Source organism: Eutrigla gurnardus, assembly GCF_963514095.1.
Source record: "Eutrigla gurnardus genome assembly, chromosome: 8".
Classification (NCBI taxonomy): domain Eukaryota; kingdom Metazoa; phylum Chordata; class Actinopteri; order Perciformes; family Triglidae; genus Eutrigla; species Eutrigla gurnardus.
In genome coordinates, this window is record NC_139922.1 from 25,048,373 (window position 1) to 25,070,188 (window position 21,816).

The 21,816-nt window shown below is 42.6% G+C and overlaps 1 protein-coding gene across 1 annotated transcript; it reads right to left on the minus strand.

Annotated features, from left to right (window-relative positions):
* Positions 1-2,200: 2,200 nt before the first annotated feature.
* LOC311017509 (uncharacterized protein) lies at positions 2,201-18,421 on the minus strand. The gene is made up of 6 exons (XM_084015897.1): positions 18,020-18,421; positions 7,691-7,841; positions 7,122-7,189; positions 6,924-7,033; positions 5,714-5,805; positions 2,201-4,765 (listed from the first exon to the last, which is right to left on the minus strand). Exons 1-6 carry the CDS (start codon positions 18,284-18,286, stop codon positions 4,257-4,259), a joined length of 1,197 nt encoding a protein of 398 aa, XP_083872023.1. The 5' UTR covers positions 18,287-18,421; the 3' UTR covers positions 2,201-4,256.
* Positions 18,422-21,816: the final 3,395 nt, after the last annotated feature.

Consider the following 21,816-nt stretch of genomic DNA (forward strand, 5'->3'; position numbering starts at 1 on the left):
TGTTTCTCCTTCACTCACTTTCCTCTGCTGTCCTCCAACTTTCTCTCTATGTAGTCTTATCAACTCTGTCTCTTGTACAATCTCCTTTTGTAGCTTTACATTGATCGCTTCAACATGTTACCAGAGGCCGTGCAGTAGTCCACTGTGTCTCACTGCATTTTCACTGCATATTCACTGCATGTCCACTAGATTTCACTGCATGTCCACTGCATGTCCACTGCTTATTCACTGCACATTCATTAGATATTCACTGCATACCCACTGCACATTCGCTGCTTATTCACTGCAGGTCCACTAGATTTCACTGCATGTCCACTGGATATTCACTGCATGTCCACTGGATATTCACTGCATGTCCACTGCATTTTCACTGCATGTCCACTGCTTATTCACTGCATGTCCACTAGATTTCACTGCATATTCACTGCATGTCCACTGGATATTCACTGCATGTCCACTGCATGTCCACTGCATACCACTGCTTATTCACTGCATGTCCACTGCATATCCACTGCTTATTCACTGCATGCCCACTGCGTGTCCATTCCCTTTCTGCTTGAAAGATTTACTAGGAGTAATAGTAGCATCATTTTAAAGAGGAAATGTTTATATCGTTCAGGTTTTGTTGGAGCGTCTGGGTTTGATTCCTGTGAGAAAGTTGGCTCATTATTTTCTGTCTTCACTCAGGTTGTGTAGGTTCAGACAACAAATCTAGCCTATTTAGTTAGTTTTGATAACACTAAGCACAGTTGACAGTAGGTTACACACACACAACAGTTCGGGCCTGAGCTGGGTTCAAATAGCACTGTTGGCCTCTGACACCTGGATGCTAACGCTGCAATCCACTTCAAGTCTGAAGTCAATAATTCAGAACCTGCAACAGAGTCTTGTGAGTCAGGGCTCAGAGTCACATGTGCTGCACTGTAGAGGCCGACTGTCAGCAGTACAGCAACATTCGCAGGCTGGAAGTGGAGACACAGTCGGGTTCTTTTAATTTATTTTGATCGGTTTTATTTTTGCAGATAACGATCCATTAAAATACCTGATAGGATCATAAGGAAATCTCCAAACACAGCAGAGATGATTAAACCCTTTTGATGGCTTCCCCTCAAAATCCAAACTATCTCCTTCCATCAGAAACACACACACACACACACACACACACACACACACACACACACACACACACTAAGTCGTGCAAGAATTGAAATAAAAAAAATGGATGGAGGAGACAAAGTGACGAGCCAGAGAGAAATACAATCAGACAAGATCTTTTTAATAGAAGAACACAAAGCTGCAGAGAAGCATGCAACCAACACTCACACACACACACACACACACACACACACACACACACACACACACACAGCTTAATGCAGTAATGTAGCACCAGAAATAGCCTGAGAGCAATGAATATTTCAACTCTCCCTCACTTTAAATCTCTCTGTCCTCTCTCTCGACTCTCCCTCCTCCACATTTGTATTTTCTGCTTTTTTTATTTCCACCTCTTGTTAAACTTTTAATTTTCATTCTTCTCTCTCTCTCTCTCTCTCTCTCTCTCTCTCTCTCTCTCTCTCTCTCTCTCTCTCTCTCTCTCTCTCTGTCTCTCTCTCTCTCTCTCTCTCTTCAGGTCTTCCACCTCCTCTTCATCCCTCCATTCCCACGATTCAGGAAACATGAGCTAAAACAAACCACCAACACCTGCAACGTTGATGAAGTTAAACGCTGAAGAGTACGAGGTTTGAGGTAAAAGCAATGCAATCACTTCTTTTTTTCCCCTAGTATTATATGGTCACTACTTATTTTTTAATAGCCTGTTAATATATTGTTATTTAAGGATAACAACTCGTAATAATTGATAATAATTATGTTATTTTTAGAGGGAAATTGCTAACTTTAATGTATTTATTTAAGCTTTAATTTTACAGATCCATTATTAAAACAACATATACTGAACTAATAAATGATGTATTATTTTAGGTTAAACTACCCAGCAGTATATAAATGAGCTCCACCTTTCCACCATTAAAGTGGATCAAAGTGCATCAATAATGATAACACAATATAAGTTATTCCGCATAAAGAGTACTTTTATCAAAGTTATCAAATTAAGTATATTTTGATTTGTAACGGTATTTATACACTGTGGTTACTTTTACTGGAAATCGGTTCTGTGACTCAAAACAAAGATTCAAATAATAAATGGACACAAAACACATTGAATTGTAAAAAGGAGGAAATACAGTTTATTTCTTTATTAATCTTATATACAAGACATTTACAGCAATCTTTGTTAAAGGTATTGAAGATAGTTAGGCTACCTTCCTGTTTTCTAAGACAGCGTAGCAGAGACTCCGTCCAGTTTTAGCTCCAGTCTGAGAGAGTATATGATGCACTAGATATATATTGTGAAGAAGAAGAAGATGAAGAAGCAGCAGCAGGGTCGTCAGAGGGGAAACACAACAAAGACTGTCAGCAGTCGTTTCTCCTGCATTCACTAAAAACTACAAACACTTGAGATGATTCTGTATATTTAAAAACCGCCGTCAGCCTGCACATAGGAGCGCGAGGAGGCGACCTGAGAGGAGACCACCTGAGAGGATCGGCTGCTGTTCGCGGTGACTAACTGACCTCATTGCAGCACTTCAGCCCGGTTGCTTCCCAGCACAACACCTCTGGTCTGTTTCCACATTAAAACGTTTTAAAACGTCACAAGCAAACAATAGTTCTTTTCTTCTTTTCTTTTTTTTTTTCTTTTTTTTTTTTAGCATCTATGATGAAACACATTCGTGGTTGAAAAGCTTTGTGAATTATCGGAAGCTTCAGTGTTTTAATGAGTCACAGCATCACGCTGGACTTTTAACACCCACTCTGGTAAAAAAAAAAAGGACTTTTCATCCTCGATTTGCATTAAAGGAACATTAGTAACAACGGCACTTGTGTGAAGTTTTACTAACAGTTGGAGATGAGAAAAATCAAATACGCTACGATTAGCCTAGCTTAGCACAAAGACTGGGAGCAAGGGGGAAACAGGTGAACATGGTCCACAACAATGACTTTCCACCATTTGGGAGAATCAATTGAACCACTCAGAGCGTTGTAGGCGGGATGAAGAATGGGAGATAGGCCTTTTTAGGGTAAATTCACGGCCATGTGTTAAATTTAAGAGCTTTACGTTTTTTGTAATTTGACTAATTTCAGCTCTCTCTGCTTTGTAATGTTACTACTCCTGTTTTTTTCATTGGTCATACTTTCAAATATTACAATACATTGTCCAGAAAATTATACATTTAGTTGGAACATGTTGAAAGTGGTTATTTTTAATATATTTTTAACATAAGAAGTGGCTGATTTGAATGGGATTTTTTGAATTTTTTTTAACTTCTACTTAATCTTTTTCCTCTTCTTGATATCATCCCTGTTTTACACATTATCTACTGGTAAGTAATCAACAAATAATTGATCCAAGAAAGTATTGGCTGAAAGCAGTGTGAAAATAAATATCTGGTATTTGATTGGTTAACCAAATTAGCCATGTAGTTTTCTTTCTTGACTTCTCGCTGACGGCGGCAGCACCGGGGTGGGGGTACGGGTGGGGGGCAGAGCTACACCGGCCGGTTTTTGCGCCAAGAGGGTTTTATTCCTGTCGTTGGCAACAACAAGCACTTTTAGTGGACGTACGTTGATGGTGAGCTCGACAAAAATACAGTCCAGGTTGAAATATAGTGAAGTTATCGTTTCATAACATCCGTCAGAAATAGCTAGTCGACATTATGCTTGAATGCTAACCGTCACAGAGCCAGGCTAGCTGTTTCCCCCCTGCTTTCCAGTCTTTATGCTAAGCTAAGCTAAACACGTCCCAACTCCAGCTCAGTACTGAACACTTGTGATACCGACATCCATCTGAACTTGAAGGGGAAGGAGCAACATTTAGCCTTTTTTTTTCTCCTCCGTTAGCGGTGAAACAGTCATCAAAACAACACTTTTTTTACTTCAGTGTGTGGTCACTTTCTGGCAGTCTCCTTGTTGTATTCCACGCAGGTTATGCACTCGTTACTTGACCCAGATCTCGGACCAGACTATGCAGATGTTGTGAACATGGCAGCTGTTTTTTAAATTTTTTATGAGTGTGATTTATTAATTGACCCATATTACTCCGCAGGGGGAGAGCTGGGGAAGTGTTTGTTACCACGGGGAGGGTTAACAAGGTGATGTGCAATCAACGCTCCTCCTCTTCCTCCTCCTCCTCCGCCTCCTCACCACCACGGCCTTAGAGTCAGGATCCCAGTCAGACAGGCTAACAGGAGAGACGGTGAGGATACTGAAGCAGCACCGGTCGCACTAATTTCCTTGGGAAATTTATTTTTTCGTGTTACATTTCCCTCTCCCTCCGTCTTTTCTATAGTTTTCTTTCTCTCCTCCTCCTCCTTCTTCTTCTCCTCCTCCTTCTCTAGTGTTGTTGAGGGGACTTTTGGAGGGCGGGTGCCTGGGGCAGGTGTGGCTGATGGTGGGGCATCCTCAGAGGTGGTTGTGGTGGTGGTTGTGGTGGTGGTGGTGGTGGTGGTGGGGATACTGGGAGTAGTGGTAGCAGCTTCAGCAGCAGCGGTGGTGACGGTGGTGGTGGCAGGCGGGACATAAGTATCAGTTGTTTCAGGAGGAGGAACCTTCTCCTCAACATCTGGCTGGAGGGAGGGATCGGATGTTGCTTCAGGAGGAAAAACCATCTCCTCATCGTCCTCGTCCTCGTCCTCCTCTGTGTCAGCGACTAGTAAACGTGCAACAGATGAAAATTATTTTCCTTACTATCTCAGATTGTTTCACAAAGATGACTTTCAAGAAGTAATAATAATAATAATAATAATACATTTTATCTATAAAGTGATTTTTAGGATACTCAAAGACACTTTACATGGGTTAAACAACAAAACAACATAAATATGAAACAATGATCAGGGGTTAGAACAGAAGTATAGCAAAAATGTACAATAGACAGTATTAAAAACATTAATCATAGGTTAAAAGCTGTTCTAAATACATGACATAATCTCTCGTTTCCTAAATGTTGTATCAGGGGTGGAGGGGAAGTATCCCAACAGCATAGTATTGCGATATTATTAACATGGTGATATTGTATCAATACACGGACGCCATGTATTGATTTTTTTATAGCATAAACCATTAATATTCCAGATACAACTCAAACCTTTTGTTAACAATTTATTTTTCAGTAAATGGACTAAAGTCAGCTGATTGACAGGAAGTTGGTCAAAACAAAGATGTAATTTATGTTATTAAGTCAAACAGATGTTGACAAACTGCATCATTTGCAATTAAATAAATTACATTACCTGTTATCAGAATACTTAAGCATATCACAAAATAAGATGGTGATAATATCGTGGGGTCTCTGGTCATTCCCACCACAAATGAATGTGTACGTACACATCTGGATAAGGTCTCATCTTTTATCTGGAATAATTTTTTTTTGTCTTTTTGCAGCTTGAATTTGTGCCAATGAACAATTGAAGAGTTTTGTTACTAATTATTGTTTATGGAAACATAAAACTGAAGGTCAAGAAACAGCTGCGTTCAGAGCTCTGCTACTCTGCTAAACTCATCTAATTACAGGAGAATCTGCTCGGAGAATCCGTCCCTCTGTGCTGCCGACGTGAAGGAGAGAATGAAAACTGAAGTAAATGTAGGCGTGTCGTACCGCAGAGGTTGTTTTCACACATCTGGAGGTTTTCAGGACATCTGGAGCACCAGTCGCCTTCAACGAACGGCCTCTGGTCCTCAAAGTTCCCTCTGAAGACACACGGATTACAGGTGAATACGGTTAAGAATACATATCACCGTGAAGGTGATACTCACAGTAATTCAATGCAAATAGACAAAGTAGTAAAATAAACAGCTACATGTGTATTTTGGATGTTTTCTTTAGTCTGAAAGGAGACGAGCCATAGATTAGATGGGGAGGGGGGTTAAAATCATTATTTTAATTTCTCCTTCTTGCAGTGACACATAAAACGTCTCCTTCAACATACTAAACATGAACCTAAGTACAGTAAAATACATACGTTCATACGTGTTCACACAAACACTATGAGGAATGTTACAGTCCACAAGGGGGAGCTCTAGTTCCAGCAGCGGCAGTAGTGGTTGTGGTAGTAACGGTAGGACTGGAGTACTACCAGCAGTCAAAATAGTTGTTGGAGTACTAGTAATACCAGCAGTGATACTAGTTATAGTAGAAGAAGCAGTAGTTGTGGTGGTGGCACTAATAATAGGGTAGTAGTAGTAGTAGTAGTGGAACATCACAGCATCGGTAGTCAAATTAATTGTGGTTGTAATGATAATGTTGTTGTAATGCTGTAGTCTGTATTTGCAGTGCAGTAGTAGTAGTAGTGGCAGTGATGTAGTAGTTATACTGTAGTAGAAATAGTAGTATTACTAATAGCAGTACTGACAAATCTGCAGACCAGGAAGGAGACCATCTCCCAGTCCAGACCCTACTGTAGTTCTTCCACTGTAGAAGTAATAGTAGTAGTAGTAGTAGTAGTAGTAGTAGTAAAGGAAGTACTGACGCTGGGTAGTAGTTGCAGACCAGGAAGGAGACCATCTCCCAGTCCAGACCCTACTGTAGTACTTACACTGTAGAAGTAATAATAGTAGTAGTAGTAAAGGAAGTACTGACGCTGGGTAGTAGTTGCAGACCAGGAAGGAGACCCTCTCCCAGTCCAGACCCTACTGTAGTACTTACACTGTAGAAGTAATAGTAGTAGTAGTAGTAGTAAAGGAAGTACTGACGCTGGGTAGTAGTTGCAGACCAGGAAGGAGACCCTCTCCCAGTCCAGACCCTACTGTAGTACTTACACTGTAGAAGTAATAATAGTAGTAGTAGTAGTAGTTAAGGAAGTACTGACGCTGGGTAGTAGTTGCAGACCAGGAAGGAGACCCTCTCCCAGTCCAGACCCTCCATGTTGTTACAGAGATGGAGAGCACAGCCGACTCTGTGTGTGTCTGCCCACACCATCTGTAACACACACACACACACAGTTCACATCCTGTCCATAGATACAAACGTGTGTATAAATATGTACGTTGATGTATTTGTATCTGACCTGTGTATAGTGTCCACACATCTTGTCTTCATCACAGCTGTTGTTTTGGAAGTCATAGTCCAGATGTTCTACAGGAATCCGTTACATACAACACACACACACACACACACACACACACACACACACACACACACACACACACAGACACACACATATATATATACATACATACATGATGATAGATTCAACCAGTGGTGGGAAAAGTAGAGGTACTAATACCACACTATGAAAATACCACATTTAAAGTCAGAAAAATAGATATTTCATGATAAAACCAAGCGGTGAGTAAAGGTCCAAACCTAAATGACTAAAGCGTCATACTAGGAAAAAGTACAATATCTCCCTTAAATGTAGTGAAGTACAAGTGTAAAGTACGGTACAGTATTAACAGTATTTTGTTTGTCTACCTGATGACTAGTATTCTCTCTCTTTTAGCTCTGGTTTTGGTCTCCTTCCAACACACATTTGGCTGCTAGTCACTAACTTTTCTGTGCTGAAACTTATATTCGGGCTGCTCTTTGTTGGAGATGGAGTGTGTTTGGTTCTACAAACAGACCCTACACACTCACCCAGAAACCATTTCTCCAGAGCCTCCCGGAGGTCTAGGGCCCCGGTGCCGGCGTACAGGTTCTCTCCGGTGTCCTCCAGCTCTGGATTGTGGTTCCAGATGCATTTAGCAGCGTAGCCCTCTGCGAGCAACTGCAGGCTTGGATCCCATCTCTGCAGAGAACCAATGGAAGTTACAGAGAACAGAATACGCCCAAAAAAAAAAAAAACTGGTGTGAAAGTAAAGCATTTAAAATGTGCTTTAATAAAACCCCAACTGAGAATTCCCTTGTTCCAACTTATAATTGAATGCAGCATTTTCCAGACTTGAGTTCTTCCTGTGGGTGCAGCTGATTATCAGGAATGAAGACCATAAAACACTTGTGTTTTATATGTTTACTGTCATGAATCATCTTGTTGGGAAAACAAGAGATGCAAACATTCACACAGAGGGAGGGAGGGAGCCTCATGTCTTCATGTTAATTAACTTTCAAATTAGCTTCATGAGATTTAATGAATTGTAATGCAATAGCAACTCTTCATTTCCCCCCTCTTTAATCTGATCTGTATAATCCTATAATAATAATAATACTATATTATTTGGTGAACAGATTATGTTTTCTGAGACATTAAGAAGTTAATTCGTCAGCCTTCCGATATTTTTGAAAAACAAGATGACACTTAATATCATAACAAGGAAATGTGCAGATGACATGCAGGAAAAAGGAAAGTAAAGAAACAACACGTTGTGTTTGACCCTGACTGCCAAGGTCACACGACTGCGTCAGGAAATCATCGTGACTTCATTCAACCAACCAAAGAAGACTTATGTCCTGTTTCCTTCACGTACAGATAAAACCGGGAGGTGATGCTCTGCAAGCTTTATTCCTCCAATAGGAAGTCCTCATCCCCCACCCGTCCAGTCAGCTGACCTCTCAACGTGACACCGGCCCGTGGTACGTATTTATCTCCCGTCACGCCAGATGGTTTTACTCCGTTCTGCTACATGGACTGCAAACTTTTTAATATGACAAATATGTACTTTGGCATGTGGATGAGAGTGGACTTCAACTGGAGACTTGTTGCTAGTTTTTCATTGGTTAACGTGCTTCATTCCAGGTGTGACATCCTGACAGGAAGTCAACCCTCCTTACCTGATGGAGGCAGCGGTAGACCGGCAACTCCTCGTCAAAGGAGTCGAGTGGCTTCATCATGAAAGTGAGGCGGGCCGACCTGGACAGTAGATCATTGACCACTAAGACTGGATCGTGAGGATCATGGGAGTTGTAGCGTGTTTGACTTAACTTGCCAACATTGCACATCCTGTCATGTGACTCGAGCAGGCAAAGATCACGGCGTAGATGCCGAAACTATGACGCAGCCCTAAATATAGGGGAGTAGCACAGGTGTAGCTGCCTCGCCGCCACGGCCCACTGGGTGGAGCCGAACATTCATTAATGAAATGTCTTCACCTGCTGTTTTCCTGTGTGAAGGCCCGTTACTGACGCGGTTAAAACGTGAGCACTGCTCTGTGGGTTGTAATGTTTTTGTAATGTTTTCCTCGTGCAGATTCTGTTTGCTGATGTTTGTGTATGTTTATGTCTGACAGGCTGCAACAAACAGCCAGATCTCCGACCTCGCCGCCGCCGGCCTCAGGAAATGTCAACGCATCCGAATCACTGTGAGTTGTCAGGATAATCATAAATATGGTCATTATCATGGTAGAGATGTGTTTATTAAGTGTAAAGTGATTCCTGGATGTTTAACGGCCATTTTAAGATGATTATCAGATAATATCGTGACTTTTAATTAAAGAAAACACAACCATTTAGTATCTTCCCATAACGACATGGTATAAACAGTGAGTTGTACATTAACCTGTTGAGTTTTCCTCAACCTGCAGTGAATTTATCTCAACAAAGATTGTGTTTTTTTATTGATTTAAAACTACAGTGAGCAGCTCTGTTAGGAAACCACCTATGAAACTATAATTGTGGTTTTAAAGATTTACACAGACTGGAAGTCAGACTGTATTGAGAGACAGACTGACATGTTTGTTTGGTTGACAATAACAACAATGGAGATTTAAGATATTTTTTTTATTTCCTGATGAGGCGGAGCAGACTGACATCTTTCACTGTTGCTAAGATACGGAAAGAATGAACAATATTGTGTGTGTGTGTGTGTGTGTGTGTGTGTGTGTGTGTGTGTGTGTGTGTGTGTGTGTGTGTGTATTTGTTCAGTGATGACACGCAACACAAACAATAGTCAGGGGTCTCCTTCACATTCCTGTCTCTCTCCAGGCTCTCAACATCTGGTTCGTATTATGACACTCGGGTCACACACGTTTGTTCAGACACACACACACACACACACACACACACACACAAACACACACACACATGGTCACCTCTGTCGGCCATACTGGAGGTCATCTGGTCTGTGAACAGCTGACTTTTGTTTCTCTTTGTCTCACAGATGAAGAACTAACCACAGTATCAGTTAGCTGCTGTCTCTGTCATTTACATGTAAACACATACACACAAGGCCTTTTTACACAGAGATCCCTCCACGATCCCAGAAAGTAGACCCCTCAATACGCTGTGATATGTGTACATTTTGGCTTTTTTTAATGAAGTGAACATACCATATTTTATTGTAAGCATAAATATGTAATCTATATGTATTTGTGTGTATTTTAACACACTTTTTATTATTAATATCTAATATATATTTATTATAATGCCTGGATATCTCTTTAAATTACTTTTGATGACGTTTTTTGCACATATGTTGTTTCGAGCATTCAAATACTTCAGTCATGTGACCCTGGTTTCCACGTACACTGTAAATACAAAGAATATAAATGTATTCATTTTAAAATGTTATCTTAATATAATTGATAAACTCCCCTTGTGCCGTTCTGGATCCGTTTGTCCCCGTAAACAATGAAGACTTTTGTTTTCAGCTGATCTGTTTAGTTGAACACAGATTTATAAGTCAGTTGGGTGAGCTCGCGTGTTCACTTTCATTTTTCCTCCTCCGTGATGGAAGCAGAGTCGTGATGTAACTAGAGCGTTGATCCAGCTGCTGAGAGAATGTTTCCTCTGGGTTAGTCTTATTAATTTTTGATCTCCAGCATCAGCAGAGTAACTGTACACATGATGAAATCCAGAGTCTCCTGCTGAGGAGGGTTACATTCCTCCTCTGCTGGACTGGTTTTACTGGTCTGTTTTCTTAGAATCTCAACCACGGCAGGAAGGTTTACTACAGCGGCGTATTGGGGCCAGCATGATACCTACGTAACTGGAGGAGGGGCTAATATACTGAGATTAATGTGGTATATTTACAAGAAAGTCGACATTTATGAGAGAAAAAAATCCCAAATTTTCATCTAGGAAAATATCTAATTCCTTGTTAACCTTTCTTTTAAAATGTTATTTTAATGTAGGAAATGTTTCTAATGTTTTAGTTTATTTGAACTGGTCAGACTGGTTCCTCCGTTTACATCTGCACTGGTGAAACCGGTATGTCTGAACTGGTTTGGCAGTTCTGTTTCATTTCAACTGACCAAATTGGTTTCACTGCAGATTTATCTGAGCTGGTCAAACTGTTTTTTTGCTGGTGTTCGTCCATGTTTCTGATCTTCCAACTGGAGAGGTCGTCGTTACATTCTGCAGACTACAACAAAAACATAAATCTGTCTCTGTAACTTCCTCCCAGTTCAACACCCCGATCTTCCTCCTCCTCCTCCTCCTCCTCCTCCTCCTCCTCCTCCTCCTCCTGTTCTCATCTTTGTCAAAACTTTACAACACTCCCTTTCTCATTCCTCACTTTCTCTCCATCCTCTAATCTCCGGATCTCTTTAGTAATCCTCCTTTCTTGCCTCATCATCGTCTCTCATCCATCTCTTCTCCTTCCTCCCTTCATTCATTCCTTCCTCCCTTCCTTCCTTCCATCCTTCCTCCCTTCCTTCCTTCCATCCTTCCTCCCTTCCTTCCTTCCATCCTTCCTTCCTTCCTTCCTTCCTTCCTTCCTTCCTTCCATCCTCCCTTATCTCATTCTATTTCTCTTTCTGTTCTTCCAATTGAGCAGAAAAACAAAGAAGAACATGAATATGGAAATGTCCCAGCGGGGCTTCCATACCGTCGGAGACAGGCTGAGACCTCTCCTGGTGCTCACACACACACACACACACACACACACACACACACACACACACACACACACACACACACAATCATTCACTAGCTAATTTTAATTTCTCTCTCTATCTAAACATTGTGTTCCCACTCCGAGTCTCTTTCCCAACAGTCTGTTGCTCAACGCCTCCCTCCCTCTCTCCCTCCCTCCCTCCCTCCCTCCCTCTCTCCCTCCCTGCCCGTCTGTCGTCCAGGACGTTTTCCCCGTTGCGTTCCTCCTCTTCACACTCATGTTATCAGCTGGAGTCTGGAGTCTGCAGAGGGAAACACCCGTCTGTTCCTGGAACCCGGGCTGAAATGTCCTCAGCTGGTACTCAGCCTCTTTCTGGTTTCTTTTTTTTAATGTGGTCGACATGTTAAAGGTAACGATCCGCTAACGATGTCAACCTGCCTCCGACTAAGTAACGTCGCATGCTTACTAATGGTGCGTGTTCATTGTCTCGTAGCCGATGGCCAACATGCACACCGTCTATATGTGCAATATTGAAAAGCATTGGGCCAACAATGAACTATGTTCCTGGAGGACTGTTGCACCCGAGGGGGCTGCAACATCACAGATTAGCTTCCTCCGTCTTTGCATTTAATTTCCTCCTGCTGACTCGTTACCCGAGGATGTGCAACGCATCACATGATACTTTGGAGAATTCATGCTCAGCTCAGTTTTTGTAAAAAGAAAGTTCATCGGTGCTTTTCAGCTTATTTAAAAGTTTGATGATCCAACGTGGTTTCATCATTGAGGGCAGTCGTCTTTCTGTTCGATGTTGAAATACTCCTTTCTGCTAATTAAACCGAAGGTTCAGATTCAGAGGAATCCTAATCGCCACAGTGTTAAACGACTCGTTGGATGCAGACGTCCAATCAGGGCCTCAGGTTTTCTCTACCAGCTCTTAGTCCAAGCCTGTGCAGCTCATTGACAACCATCCAATACCATCAGGTGATCACCATGTCTGTATATTCAACATATATGGAAGTAAAATGTCAGAACATAAAGTAAAAATAAAAATAAAAAAACTATTTATGCTCTGATGTGTGCAGACTGACATTTTACTTATATCTGTTGAATGTGTGTGTGTGTGTGTGTGTGTGTGTGTGTGTGTGTGTGTGTGTGTGTGTGTGTGTGTGTGTGTGTGTGTGTGTGTGTGTGTGTGTGTGTGTGTGTGAGAGTGAGATTCAAAATGACTTCCTTAAAGAGTTAAAACCAGCAGCAGCAGCTTCTCTCTGGTCCACTGAGCAAACCACAACAAGCAGCCGGCCCTGACCTGCCCTCCAGATTCACCTGGAACTCCAACAGAGACACAAAATGTTCCCTCATGAACGGAAAACTTTAAAAATAGTCTTTCATATCTCAGAGATGGAGTCTAGAGGTCAGCCGGTCAGCCCTCGTTGGTCCATAGTCAAATACACAATACAAACACAAATACAAATACTTGGCAATTATTTAGTGAGTTGATGAAATAAGATGATACTTTTATTAGTCCCAAGGAGTTACAGCAGCAGGGCTGAGGCATCAGTAACTCAAGTTTTAATTAAAAAAATACAACAACAAATAATACTATAGTAAAAGTTAATACTAGTTATAAGATATACTGAGTAAGTAAACAGTAAAAATATATACATATAAAAATATAATCGTAAACAGTTGAGTTCACATTATTGCACATAGTTCCCACAAAACAAACTGTGTAAGGGAACTTATTTTTGTCCCTGATTACGTTTGTATTCGATGCATCACAAATCTGTTTCATGAAAGCCTGCGTGGGGAGGAGGACTCTCACCCAGGAGGCCTCGGTTTGTGTCCCGCGTCAAACCAAAGGTAACACGCTTTAACCCGAAAAACTCGGCCTTTTACTAAAAAGAGACGTTTTTTTGCGTAAACATAATTGAGATTCTACTTTTGAAACACCAGTTAAATTGATATGCACGCGTGAAAGATAGGAATGTGTTTTTAGTTCAGAAACGTCTTTTTTGAACGTTTGAACGTTTTACGCTGGCGACTGGGCGGAAACTGAAAGAGCAATGTTAACGTGGCTTGATGACGTGGTGTGGTTGGCATGGTAACAAGCTAACGACACCAAGTCCATGGACACTGCAACTTTTATTTTGCCTTTTTGTTTGATTTCAATTTAATAGTCATTTTAATCCAATCCATGATGTTTTTTTACTAAACCGAACCAAGCAGTTGTGTTGCCTCAAACCTTTGTAGTTTTGTAGAGTTTTGTTTTGTTCGTTAATCGCGTGTTTCAAAACGTTTAAAACTGAGACCATTCAAGAAAACACTTTCACTGGAAACGTAATTGAGAGTGAATTTTAGCTGTCTGGGAACTTTGTTTTGTTGGAGACAGAGTTGATTTCGGGGTATTTAGTTGTTTATTATCACGTCTAATAAAGCAGAGATGTCCAGCTATCGGACGAAAAGAATGGGGAAAAAAAAGGAAATCCTCTGCGCTCGTTAGCATGTGAGCAAACGGTTATGTCCATCTTTAAACAGTTTAATGTGAGTGAAGTGTGACTGTATGATGTCCTTAAACGGCCACCGTACAGGGAAGGCCGCTGACTGGTGAAGAGAAATAAAATCAAGATGTGGCTGAAGTGGGACACAAAAATCTAGAAAACAAAGATAATTAGAACAAGATGGCAAACGGTGGTGTGTTAGTGAATTATTGTGCTTCCTCCTTCCTCATCTCCTTGCCTCTCCTACCCCTCCTCATCTCCTTACCGCCTCTCCTCCCTCCTCTTCTCCTTCCCTCTCCTCCCTCCTCATCTCCTACCCCTCCTCATCTCCTTCACTCTCTTTCCTCCTCATCTCCTACCCCTCCTCATCTCCTACCCCTCCTCCCTCCTCATATCCTTCCCTCTCCTTCCTCCTCATCTCCTCCCTCCTCATCTCCTTACCTCCTCTCCTCCCCCCTCATCTCTTACCCCTCCTTATCTCCTCTCCTCATCTCCTCCCCTCTCCTCCCTCCTCATCTCCTTACCTCCTCTCCTCCCTCCTCATCTCCTTCCCTCTCCTCCCTCCTCGTCTCCTACCCCTCCTTATCTCCTTACCTCTTCTCCTCCCTCCTCATCTCCTTCCCTCTCGTCCCTCCTCATCTCCTACCCCTCCTCCTTCCTCATCTCCTTACCTCCTCTCCTCCTTCCTCATCTCCTTCCCTCTTCTCCTCATGTCCTTCCCTCTCCTCCTCCCCCTCCTCTCCTCATCTCCTTCCCTCTCCTCCTCCTCCCCCTCCTCTCCTCCCTCCTCATTTCCCTCCTCCCTTTCACCACAACATCTGTTCCAGACCTCATCCTGCCATCCCAGACACACCCGTCCCCTGTCAGAAGGCGTACAGTGAACTCAGAGACCGCTGTACTTTTTAGCGTGCCATTGACGGACACTATTCTCCCACAATGCACTGCACAATGGGACCGGAGGAGCAACCGCAGCTGGAGACGATTACAGTGAAATGTGGACAGACGTCTCCAAGAACATCTTTAGAAGATAAAAAAGTATCTTACATATTTAGTCTTTGCAGAAACATCTTGATTTCACTTTGTTGAGTTTTCATATTCATAAATTATGCAGCAGCGTTCTCAAGTTGCACTCGACAAATGTCTCTTTGTTTCTCTTCTATTAACTTTACAACATGCATATTAGCATGAGATATTCTGTTTATTATGGGAGTAAAAGGTTACAACCGTCAATATCAATACAGACTATTTTTATTATTCAAAAACAACTATGTCGCACTGTAACACGCCACGCTACGGCTATTTAGCTGCTTGATGCAAAAGGAAAACTCCCATGATCCTCGTGTTCGTGACTCATCCAGTATTGGTGATCAGTGAGTCTAGAGTCTAGGTCGGCCTGCCACAGCTTCATGATGAACTCTGGGTATTTTTACTTAGAGTGGGAGGAGCCTCTCCCCAGTGGGAGGAGCCCCACTGAAGAGAACACAGAAGCAGCCGTTAGCCACAGCTAACCATTAGCCACAGCCGTTAGCCAGCTTGTCGTAGCAGAGAGCCTGGACGAGGGTTCAGTATCTTGCCAAGGACACGTTGCCATGCAGACTGGAGGAGTTGGGATTCACAGATCTTCCGATTGGAGGATGACTGGCTCTCGATCTACCTCTGAGGCAGAGCGCTCGCCGACCACTCGGGGCGATTTACACTCGGTCTACATTCACACGGCGATGGAATGGCCCTTGGGGGGGCAATTTGGGGTTCAGTATCTTGCCAATTGGAGGACAACTCGCTCTGCTTCTGAGCTACAACCGCCCCAATCCATGTCGCTGCCGAGCCAATTGCGAAGTCATGGCGAAGCGACGAAGGGACGATGTTGCGTTCAGTTGTTGGAGCTGGCATGGGACCGATGTGAAAATGTCATGCTAATTGAAAGATCTGCCGGTGTTTTTAAGGATTCATTAATTATTTGTCTTATGTGTAAAAGTAGAAAGTTACAGGAAAGATGAACAGATTCATACTCGGGATGTTTGTCAATTAGACATCAATTTCAAGCCTTTGAGACATTTCCAGAGCCGACGATGATTCGGCATTCTACTTCTTATAAAGTGGCTGATTTGATCTTCTTCCCTCTTTCCCTGCAGATGGTTTCAGAGTGACCTGCTGAGGTCTGCACATATCAGCTCATCCCCAGACTCAATGACTGATTCATGGTGCTGCAAAATCACATTAGTGAGACTTGACAGCAGCGCCTGTTTCCAAGTATAATGACCGGTCTGTGACGTCGGAGGGTTACGATCACAGCTCGCTGTCAACAGCTTGCTGCTCGTTATCACTGAAAACTTCTGTTTGACATTTTCAAGCTTTCGTTTTGGTTTTGTTTTGTTTGTTTTGTACTGGGGCGGACAGTGACTTTTACGTTTTTCATCCACCCCTGATGCATTAATCCCGGGGATCCCGGGTACTTTAGTAACATTCTTTTGTGTTTGTTGTGTGTCTAGTTGTTAGCTGATGCAATAGGCTACGACATAGTAATGGAAGGCTACCAAAAAAACAATAAAAACATGGCAACATTAATCACTCTCTTGCTCGAGAAGTAATAACTTATACATGTTTTGTTTGAAATATCAACCTCATCACCTGAAAGAATACTGGTGAAGTGGTATTGGATGACATGTTGCTACGTAACGGCTACCGTAGTTGCAACAGAGCACTATTCATCTGAATGCAAAATACATTTTCACCACTAGATGGGAGTAATTCCTGCACACTGTCTCTTTAAGTCGTTTCCCAAGAGTCGTTAACACGTTCACCGATCCAAACCACAAAGTTATGAAATTTGACACTGATTTTCTCTGAAATGTTTTGTTGAAAAAACAAAGCGAGTGGATGTGATGCAATGATCTCAGCCTTTTATTAGACGACCAGCAGGTCCGGACAATTCGCAGTAACTCATCTGAATCAATTATATCAGAGCCTTGATGAAAATGGGAAGTCTCTGTGTTGCGGTGGACGCCTGCCTGAATTAATTAATGCCTGGAGCCGCCGATGAACTGTGACTTCATGGTTGGAACTCAGAGAAACGTATGTTTCGGGTTAGAATGATGAGAACGCGTCGTGATCCAACTAACGCTGTGCAGAAAACGGAGCAGCTGTGTTCAGGCGTTAATGTGGATGATGCTCGGTTTTTAATGCCGTGTTTCCCCATTTGTCCTCCAGAACACAAACGCATAATCTCATAATCACAATCAAAGTGTTGTAATCGATGTCTAGCTGAGTGAGTATGAGCTGCGTCAGCATCAGTGTAAAGCTCTGACTGCTGTGGTATTGACCAAACACTGCAGGTCTGACCTTCGACCTCTTGAACCATTCCTTTTGAAGGTCAACACCAACATTTTTGGTGTTTAAGGTCATTTTTTTTTTACCAGTTAACGTCCCAAAACATGACAGGTGTTTTGCGGTTTTCTTCTTCTCTGCTATGTTAAGCCTCTGAAACAACATTTGTATAACGTTATAAAAGAGTTCCCATTAACGAGCCAATAAAATGAAGGGAAACTCTGGGAAGCATGAGTGTCTTCACACATAAAAACCCACAAGTCCCATAAATGTGCACATAAAACCCAAAGCCTCCACAGATTCTCCTGCCTGTGTGTCATTTGCCTCATTTCCATCTTCCTATTGGTTGGTGCCATAAAAGTGCAGGAGCCTTACCAGGGGCAGCATGGCCGAGGCGCTGGGCGACACCTGTCCTCTGTAGTGGTTGTGAAGCTCCACCAGCAGCTCCTCCTGCTCCTCGTTCAGAAAGCTCCAGGCTCCGGGAACCAGCAGGGCCGCCAGCAGGAGCCAGGCCCAGAGAGGAGCGCCACTCCTCGGCCGGAAGCCCCGCGAGGCTCCGTCCTCTGTAGTCCTTCGGGTCGGGACCCCCCGCTGAACGGAGGGGGCCTCCTGGAGCTCCGAGACCCTCCACTGGTGGTGCATGATGGGAAACAAGAGTCCTGAGGGGATTTATCCTGGAGCAGTCAGTCCAGAGTCCAGCTAAGTGTGTGTGTGTGTGTGTGTACAATAGGTCACTTGTGAGTGTGTTTTAAAGTGTGTGTGTTCCCTCCTCAGTGCCTCTCTCTCTCAGCTCTGCTGATCTCTGTTTGCGACGACGCTTTAAGGGAGAGAGGATCCTCCCCTGCACACACACACACACACACACACACACACACACACACAGTTCACGTTTCACACAGTGCACTGACTGGTACGCACCCCCCACCCCAAGCCTCTCCATATCCCCCCCCCCCTCTTTCATTTCCCCTTCTTCAACTTCAATTTGCTTTATTGGCACAACATCCAAAGGCCCCTGTTGGCTCGGACTTGATCTAAAACAATAAGCACATGTTCATATGTACGTCGAACACGAGGCCAGATGAACCAAGTGGCTGCATCTCTGTTAATGTTCCTGCTAAAACTCGCTACTTCAAGGCGTGCATGTTGAAAGCGGGTAACACGCCTCTACAAGCCTGAGCCCGTTCCTGGTGAGGATGGATGCGTCGGGGAAGTTGTGATCGTACAGCTGATAGATGAGACTTCATACATGCTGTGTGAGATCCTGTAAACGGTGCGATGATAGAACTTCGCTGTTGTCAAACGTTGCCGCCGTTGGACTGAGATTACTCTGAGCAGCATTGGGAGTGCATTTCAATATAATATATGTGAATATATTTCTTGCTTTTTCCCCAATGGTCTGAACAAGTTGCTTAATTTGTCACTACAGTTGTAGGTTTTAAGGAAAACGGAAAGTGATCCTGTTGTTGTCGGGACTTCCTCTTTGTCAACGTTACCGCTTTATCACGACTTCCTCAAGTTCATCATTTCTGTGGCGGCTAGAGGGCGCTGTCATTTGAACGTATGTCATAGATGGGAGAGATGGGTGGACTTTATTCATCCCAAATTGGGAATTGATTATTACAGGAGAAAAATCTGTAGAATCTATAATATAAAGGCTAGATTAGAATACACTATACATGATCCGAACGATCTCATACAAACAAAATAAAACATACTTTATAGTGTCCACATTAGACACAACAATTATGTTTTTAGTTTTGCTCAGCACGACTTTCAAACTAATTTATTTCAGTCGGATGTATCATTTGTGCCTTTTCTTCAGTTGGGATGACATTAAGCTACGAAACGATCTCACTTATTTTGTATTTATTTTTATTTTATTGCCTTTTTTAATGTTTTTTCTGTAATGCTTTTAATGTTTTAGTAAAGCACTTTGAATTGCACTGTTGTTGAAAGGTGCTATACAACTAAAATTGCCTTGCTTATGTTAAAAACTTGATGGTTGGGCTTAAAATAACTAACGTAGAGTAAACTTTAAACGACAAAACCAACGTTGACATTGATGTTGAAGCACCGAGAAAATGGACGATATGCGTCCCTGAACACGAATTTAGTGATTATTTCATGTATTACATACATGCATTAGTCGCTTTCAGGTTCTCGCTGAAACGTTAAAATAACGTAAACCGTAAAAGGAACGCACGAAAAAACAAGGTGTAGTATAACATGTTTTTCTTTCTCTGTCACTGAAGGGTTTGTTGAAATGTGAGGAGGTCTGGTGTGAGTCACTGACCAGCTGATTGAGATACGGCTCTCTGAATCACGAGAAATGTCTTTATGCGTTTGCTCCACCTTCATAGCAGCTGCACCACCTCATATGCTGAGTCTGACCCAGGTGTCCATCCAATCGGAGCCCCCCTCTCATCATTCTGTTGACACCTATGGGTTTTCACCCATAGGTGTCTGTTTAAAGGGGGAGGATTTCCCGTTGCACCCAGACAACCGATCGCTGTGTGTGAGAAACATCTTAAAGACATTTGGGGGGGTAACCTCAAGTTTTTGTTTTTTGTCCCTCCAACGAGTATTTCCAAAATAAAAAAATTAACTTGCATGTTTTTCCTTGTTTTTATGGCTCTCTTGTTGTTGCCGGGCGGCCTGTAAAGAGCAGAACCACACCACGAAGAAACCGTGAAATCTGCGATGGATGAAGACGGGGAACCACATGGCGGGCAGGGAGGAGTCACAGCTGTCCCATCTGTAAGTAACACGTTCCCGACAAACCATCCGTCGGCTGGGATAAACCCCAGGCCCAGTAACACTGACACTGGTCTGATCAGAGGCTGTTTAAACGTCTGACTGAAGACTGAATCAACGCAGCGGGACACCTGACAACTCCAGTGTGTCCCCATTGGCTGCTTCTGTGTGATGTCAGAGTGCATGGGGACGTTGGTAATCCCTCGAAGAGAAAATGAAAAACCAAAGAGTTTTGGCTGACGTAAGAAAGTCGCGTCTCTCAGCGAATATTAGTGGAATATTACTACTACTACTGCTACTACTACTACTACCACCACTACTACTGCTACTACTACTACTACCACCACTACTACTACTGCTGCTACTACTACTACCACCACTACTACTACTGCTGCTACTACTACTACTACCACCACTACTACTACTACTGCTACTACTACTACCACCACTACTACTACTACTACTGCTACTACTACTACTACTGCTACTACTACTACCACCACTACTACTACTGCTGCTACTACTACTACTACCACCACTACTACTACTACTGATACTACTACTACTACCACCACTACTACTACTACTGCTACTACTACTACTACTACTACTACTACTACTACTACTACTACCACCACTACTACTGCTGCTACTACTACTACTACCACTACTACTACTACTACTGCTACTACTACAACTACTACTGCTACTACTACTACCACCACTACTACTGCTGCTACTACTACTACTACCACTACTACTACTACTACTACTGCTACTACTACTACTACTGCTACTACTACTACCACCACTACTACTACTACTGCTACTACTACTACCACCACTACTACTACTACTGCTACTACTACTACTACTACTGCTACTACTACTACCACCACTACTACTACTGCTGCTACTACTACTACTACCACCACTACTACTACTACTGCTACTACTACTACTACTACTGCTACTACTACTACCACCACTACTACTACTGCTGCTACTACTACTATTACCACTACTACTACTACTACTGCTACTACTACTACTACTGCTACTACTGCTACTACTACTACTACTGCTACTACTACTACTACTACTACCACCACTACTACTACTACTGCTACTACTACTACTGCTGCTACTACTACTACTACCACCACTACTACTACTACTGCTACTACTGCTACTACTACTACTACTACTACTACTACTGCTACTACTACTACTACTACCACCACTACTACTACTGCTGCTGCTACTACTACCACCACTACTACTACTACTGCTACTACTACTACCACCAATACTACTACTACTACTACTACTACTACTACTACTACTACTGCTACTTCTACTACCACCACTACTACTACTGCTGCTACTACTACTACCACCACTACTACTACTACTGC